The sequence below is a fragment of the Hordeum vulgare genome, chromosome 7H (genome assembly GCF_904849725.1).
Source record: "Hordeum vulgare subsp. vulgare chromosome 7H, MorexV3_pseudomolecules_assembly, whole genome shotgun sequence".
Lineage (NCBI taxonomy): Eukaryota > Viridiplantae > Streptophyta > Magnoliopsida > Poales > Poaceae > Hordeum > Hordeum vulgare.
The window spans coordinates 61,564,457-61,570,677 of NC_058524.1; the positions used below are offsets into that span (position 1 = coordinate 61,564,457).

The 6,221-nt window shown below is 58.8% G+C and overlaps 1 protein-coding gene across 1 annotated transcript; it reads right to left on the reverse strand.

The window, feature by feature from the left end:
* Positions 1 to 1,688: 1,688 nt before the first annotated feature.
* On the reverse strand, positions 1,689 to 5,725 carry LOC123412042 (putative leucine-rich repeat receptor-like serine/threonine-protein kinase At2g24130). The gene is made up of 2 exons (XM_045105000.1): positions 2,573 to 5,725; positions 1,689 to 2,451 (listed from the first exon to the last, which is right to left on the reverse strand). Exons 1-2 carry the CDS (start codon positions 5,175 to 5,177, stop codon positions 2,042 to 2,044), a joined length of 3,015 nt encoding a protein of 1,004 aa, XP_044960935.1. The 5' UTR covers positions 5,178 to 5,725; the 3' UTR covers positions 1,689 to 2,041.
* Positions 5,726 to 6,221: the final 496 nt, after the last annotated feature.

The window sequence follows — 6,221 nt, forward strand, 5'->3', positions numbered from 1 at the left end:
AGGCTCCGGCGGAAGGAAAAGTGGCGCGTGGGCCACCACTGTCAGGTGAGAAACACATTTTCAACGCCCAGATTCGAACCACGAGCGCCCGACGACACTTCCCTTTTCGCCGCCAAGCCGATCCCGACGCCACCCACCTACCCACATCCGCTGCTCCGCCGCTAGAAAGGCCACACCCCCGCCGAGAAGAGAGTGTTTCGCTGCCATCCCGCTCCTGGGCGAGCTCTCCAGGACTCCGACCACGCAGGTGGGGATACCGGCGGCTGCCCACCCATCACGCTCGCAAGGTGTTCGGCGATGGACTCCGACGACGAGGAGGCGTTCGCGGCTCTGATGGAGGAGGAAGCCGAGGCTGACATCGACGATGAATACCACCTCATGATCCTAGCCGCTCTGAGCGTCCTGTTCGAGAAGACTGCAAAGCCCCGGCGAGGTGGCACGACGCCAGACCGCCGCAAGAGCAAGCAGAGGCATCGAATGGAGGGCTATTGCTTGCTTGACGCCGACTACTTCGCTGACGCTCCACTGCACGACGAGAAAGTATTTCGACGCCGTTATCGGATGGAAGCATCGATTGCATGCATTGGGCATGAAAAAACGGTCCATTTGCCATGTACAAAGTCGCCAAAGGAGCTTGTAGTGTGGTACTTGAGGCAGTTGCCACACATGACCCCTGGATTTGGAAATTCTTCTTTGGTATATGCCAGGAACTCACAATGACATCAACATACTGCAGTGCTCGAATGCTTTTGACAAGCTTGTTGAAGGTCATGTTCCTCCGATGAACTTCGAGGTCAATTGCCGCCACTACAATAAGGGATACTACCTAGAAGAAGACATCTATCCAAAATGATCCACATTTGTGAAGGCTATCTCAAATCATGTGCCAGGAGGCAAGAACTCCTACTTTGTTAAGTGTGAGGATGCTTGCAGGAAGGATGTCGAGCGGGCATTTGGTGTGCTCCAGTCTTGATTTGCTGTTGTCCGGTACCCCGGTCTAACTTGGTCGAAATTTCAGATGTAGGAGGTGATGAATTGCTATCTCATCTTGCATAACATGATCAATGAGAGTGAGTATGATCAACCAGTGTTTGACACTGAACCATATTTCAGGCAGGGTCCTCTTGCAGCTGTTGATCACCAGGTACCAGCAGCATGGAGTGTCTTTCTCAATATGCGTCAGGAGATTCGAGAATCACAGGTGCATCAAGAACTGCATCACAATCTTGTGGAGCACCAATGGAGGCTTAAGGGCAACGCCTAGTTCGATGTGTTTTAATTTGTGTTCGAATTATGAGGTGCTTCGTTGAACTATTTGATTTGTATTGTTTTCTATGATGAACTATGTGGTAAAAAATAGTTTTTTGTTGAATTTGTGTCGAGTATGCCAAATTTGCGTCGAATTTGGGTTTGAAATCGGCTGCTGGGGGCTGAACTTGTGGCGACAACTGGGGACTAGAGCCCCCCCCCCCCCTCTGGAAAAAGTGCTATCGAGCCCTCGAGAGTCGCTATTTTACGCCCTGGGGGGGGGGGGGGGGCAAACGGCTGGAGTAATAGAGGGAGGATAGGTCTTTTAAGAGATTTCACTAGGGACTACATACGGATGTATGCAGACATATTTTACATTATAGATTTACTCATTTTAGTCCGTGTGCAGTCTGTAATGTAATCTCTAACAAGATTTATACTTCCTTCGTCCAAAAATACTTTTCATAAAATGGATGTATTTAGATGAATTTTAGTTCTAGCCTACATGGATGGATGGATTAATCATCATCGAGTGTCATCTCCATTGGAGAATTGTTAAACAACTCAAAGAATTAGCACTACTCGTTAGTAGTAGTAGGCGATCCCCAACCATCACCATGGATAAACTAATGTTGTTGCAGCTACGGCCTCCAGCAGACAGACGAGAGATGGCTAATGCGCCACGAGGAGTTTAGCACTGGATTTCGATCGAAGCAGCTGGGAGGGGGCGGCGATGCATTCTTGACGTCAACACACACGCACACGTGGCACGTGTGTTGATTACCAGTAGTAATTAACTGGTGTTGGAGAAGAGCGAGTCCTTGGTGGTCGAGAACGACCGGTCACCATTGTCGCCGGCGTGCTTGGTGAGGTCATCCTTGATCACGGTGATCTCCTGGCACACGTCCGCCATGGTGGGCCGCAGCGCCGGCGAGTGCTGCGTGCATGCGAGCCCGAGCTCGATCAGCTCGACGACCGCCATGTCGGCCGCCGGCGGTGCCGCGCCGTCGCACCGCCGCCACGGCGCGTGGGCGAGGGCGCCGGCGAGGTCGTGCGGGTAGTGCCGCCGGACCCAGTCGTGCAGCGTCTGCCCCTCGTCGAAGATCACGTCCGTCGGCCGCTTCCCGGTGAGCAGCTCCAGGATCAGCACGCCGAAGCTGTACACGTCGCCCCGCGCCGATGGGTGCCCTCCTAATCCGTACTCTAATCAAACCAGAGAAAACTAGCCGTTAATCACACGATTAGTGACACACAACTAACCGTTCGGCATCGAATATGCATGCATGCACGCATGCACGAGCTTGTGCGTGTCACGTTCACGTACCAGGTGCGATGTACCCAACTGAGCCCTGCAACAGCCCGGTGGCGACGGAGTTGCACGGAGCGGCGGAGTCGTCGCTGGAGCCGCTGCTGCCGCTGCCGGCTTCGGCGCCGGCGACGAGCCGCGCGATGCCGAAGTCGGAGATCACGGCGCGCATCCCGTCGTCGAGGAGGACGTTGCTGGGCTTCAGGTCGCAGTGCACGACCCTCACCGGCGCGTAGTGGTGCAGGTAGGCCATCCCCTCGGCCACGTCGCTCGCGATGCTCACCAGCTGCGCGAAGCCCAGTCTACCGCCACCGCCGCCGCCGCCGCCGCCGTCGTCGTCGTGCGGGTAGAGGTGCGCCTCGAGGCTGCCGTGCGGCATGAGCGGGAGCACGAGCGCGTTGAAGCTGGCCGTGCTGCAGGTGGTGATCACCCGGATGAGGTTCTTGTGCCGCGTCCGTCGGAGCGCCTCGCACTCGCGCTTGAAGCTGACGGACACCTCGCCGCCGCCCTTCGGGTCGGCCAGCACCTTCACGGCCACGCGCGCGCCGCCGCGGAGCGTCCCCTCGTAGACGCGCCCGAACCGCCCGGCGCCGATCAGGCGAGAATCTGCGAAGCCGCCCGTGGCCTCCGAGAGCTCCCTGTAGGATATCCTCGGGTGCTCCCTCTCCGCCGCCTGCTCCTCGATGTCCAGGCGCCATGTCGACCGCCGCCTCGCTCTCGCCGTCGCCATCGACCGGCACCCGGCCGCGCAAAGCATCATGCACACGGCAGCGACGATGCCGAAGGCTGCGGGGACCACCGCGCGCCGGCGATCCGCACGTCTCGTTCGGCACGTCGCAATGCCGGGGATATGCCCGGCGCTGCACAGGCTGGGGTTTCCACGGAACGCCGCCGCGGACAGGTTCGCTAGCATGCCGGCGCGGGGCACCACGCCGGAGAAGTTGTTGTAGGAGAAGTCTGCGTCCCGGAGCGACGTGGACACCTGCAGGGACTCTGGCAGGGCACCCGAGAGCACGTTATGCGACACGTCGATCGCCTCCAGGAACGGCAGCGCCGCGACGGCTTCGGGGAGCGCTCCCCGCAGCGCGTTGCCGGAGAGGTTGAGGTACTCGAGCGCGACGCAGCCACCGAGCTGCGACGGGATCGTGCCGGCGAGCTCGTTGGACGACAGGTCGAGCGCGAGGATCATGTCCATCTTGCTGAGCTCGAGAGGGAGAGAGCCCTCCAGGTGGTTGTTGGAGAGGTTCAGGTACAGCTTGAGGTTACTCATGGCGGCGACGTGCGACGGGATCTCGCCTTGGAGGCCATTGTAGGAGAGGTCGAGGATTTCGAGGTTGTCGCAGTCGCCGAGGCTCGGCGGAATGGAGCCGGCAAGGTCATTGTGGTGCAGCATCAGCCTCCTGAGTTGCGTGAGGTTGGAGAACGTGTCCGGGATGGCGCCGGCGAGGCGGTTGCCGGAGAGGTCGAGGAGGCCGAGGTGCGGGAGCTCACCGATGGACCGAGGGATTTCGCCGGAGAGGAGATTGTTGGAGAGGTACAGCCGCTCGAGCCGCTGCATGCGCGATAAGTCCGGCGGGATGGAGCCGTTGATGAGGTTATTGGAAAGGTTGAGGTACGTGAGGTTGACGAGGCCGGAGATGTTGGGCGGGATGGAGCCCGAGATGGCGTTGTCCTCGAGGTGTATCTGCCGGAAGCTGCGCGAGAGCTCGCCGATGAACGGCGGCAGCCTGCCGCCGAGGCCGTTCCCGGCGAGCTCGAGCTCCTGCAGGCGAGTGCAGTTGCGTAGGGAGCGGAAGAAGGGATCGAGGTTGGTGTTGTCGTCGTGGCTGGATAGGTTGTTGTAGGAGAGGTAGAGGTACTGGAGCCGCGGCAACCTGTCGAACACAAGCGACGGGAGCTCACCGGCGAGGTAATTGGACTCGAAGTCGACCCACTCGAGAATGGCGGAATTGGACAGCGCCGGCGGGATCGGGCCGGACAGTTCGTTAGACCAGAGGAGGAGGTAACGGAGGCTGGGGAGGCGGCACTCGGCAGCGTAGGGGATGTCGCCGGCGAGCGAGTTGTTGGCGAGGTCCATGTACTGCAGCGCGGAGCAGTTGCAGAAGAGCGTGCCCGGGATGCCGCCGGAGAGCCGGTTGCCGCTGAGGTCGAGGTAGTAGAGCTCCCGGAGCAGCCCGATGCCGGCGGGGATCGCACCCACGAGCAGGTTGTTCGTCAGGCTGAGCTGCGTCAGCCTCGACAGCGCGGCAATCTCCTCCGGGATCTCCCCGGCAAACGCGTTGCTGGACAAATCAAGCACCGCGAGGAAAGACAGCCGCCCGAGCGCCGGCGAGAGCACGCCGCGGATCCCGCGGCCGCTGAGCACCAGCTGCGTGACGCGCCGCCTGCGGCCACACGCGACGCCGGTCCAGTTGCAGAACCGCGGGGAGCGGCCCCAGTCGACGAGGGCGCGGCCGGGGTCGGCCGATACGCCGGAGAGGAAACCGAGGAGAGCGCCCCGGTCGTCTGGCGCTGCTGCTCCTGGTGCCATGGCGAGGGCGGCGGCGGCGGCGGGGACAGCGATCGGCACGATGAGGGCGACATGGAGGATGACGATGATTGGGATGGCGAGCAAGTTGGCCATTGGGCCGACAGGGCGTGGGTGGTGGCCGTGAGGATGAGGTGGACGTGCACAGTGCGCCGGCGATCGTCCGATAGCTACGTCTGCTACAATGCCGTGGTTTTATGGGGAGCGCGGGAGGGCCTGGAGGAAGCAGCTGGAGCTGCCCACGAGGCGCGGGAGAAGGTGGCTGCCTAACTCAAACAGGCCGCGTGCGCCTGGATTTGGCGCCAAAACGCCAAATGTTTGACTTGGGATGGGATGAGAGGGCGTGTACGTGCGTGTGCGTGTGCAACTCGCTTTGGTGATGGATTCAATCTCGGTTGGGGTTCCATGCCAGGCTGCCAGCATTGTTTATCCAAGAAATGATATTAGTCAAAGTAGGCGTCAAACTGTTCGTCAAAGATGAGTTCATATGTGAAAACCACGGGAGACTAAGACATCACGCTGGTTAATCAAGTGGTTATCCATCCATCAGGTTGTGGTAGTTCAGAACACGTATGGTTGTCGTCAGGTCTAGATTAGCTTGAACAAAAAGCACTATAGCAACACCTGCAAGGATTTTGGTTCAATTGTTATTTTGTTTTGCGGTTTCTCTCCTTTTTCTAAAAAGTTAAGACGTTTATTTTAGGATGAAGACGGTAGCTATTTTTAAGTTTATAGGATACTACTCCCTCAATTCTGAATTATAAGATGTTTTGTTTTTTGAATCAGATGTATATAAATGTGTTTTTGTGGATTTATGAGATAACGACGGATTTGATCTTCCATGCTCCGGCTATGCCTGCTCACCGCCTCCGCCCCACGTCCATGCTCCGGCCAACCACGGCACCCTCTCTAGCCTCGCTGCCTCGCCTCCACCTTCCCCAGCCGATACCTCCCACCCCTATGTCCGCTCCGGCCAAGTGGCTCTCCGCTCGATTCTCGGAACCGGCGACGAGCGTGGAGTCACCTTCCAACGACGTCTGCTTGCCTCAGCAGGCTCTACCACCTCCTCTCCGTTCCTCCACAGCTCCCTTCCCATTCTAGTTCATTTCCCCCGCTCCACTATAGCCCTACATGAAACCC

Bases quoted from the DNA above. Each gene is read 5' to 3' on its own strand.
- LOC123412042 (XM_045105000.1), bottom strand. From the start codon at position 5,177: ATGGCCAACTTGCTCGCCATCCCAATCATCGTCATCCTCCATGTCGCC. The intron at 2,452-2,572 runs GTACGTGAACGT...TGGTTTGATTAG, and splicing joins AGTTGGGTACATCGCACCTG to AGTACGGATTAGGAGGGCAC.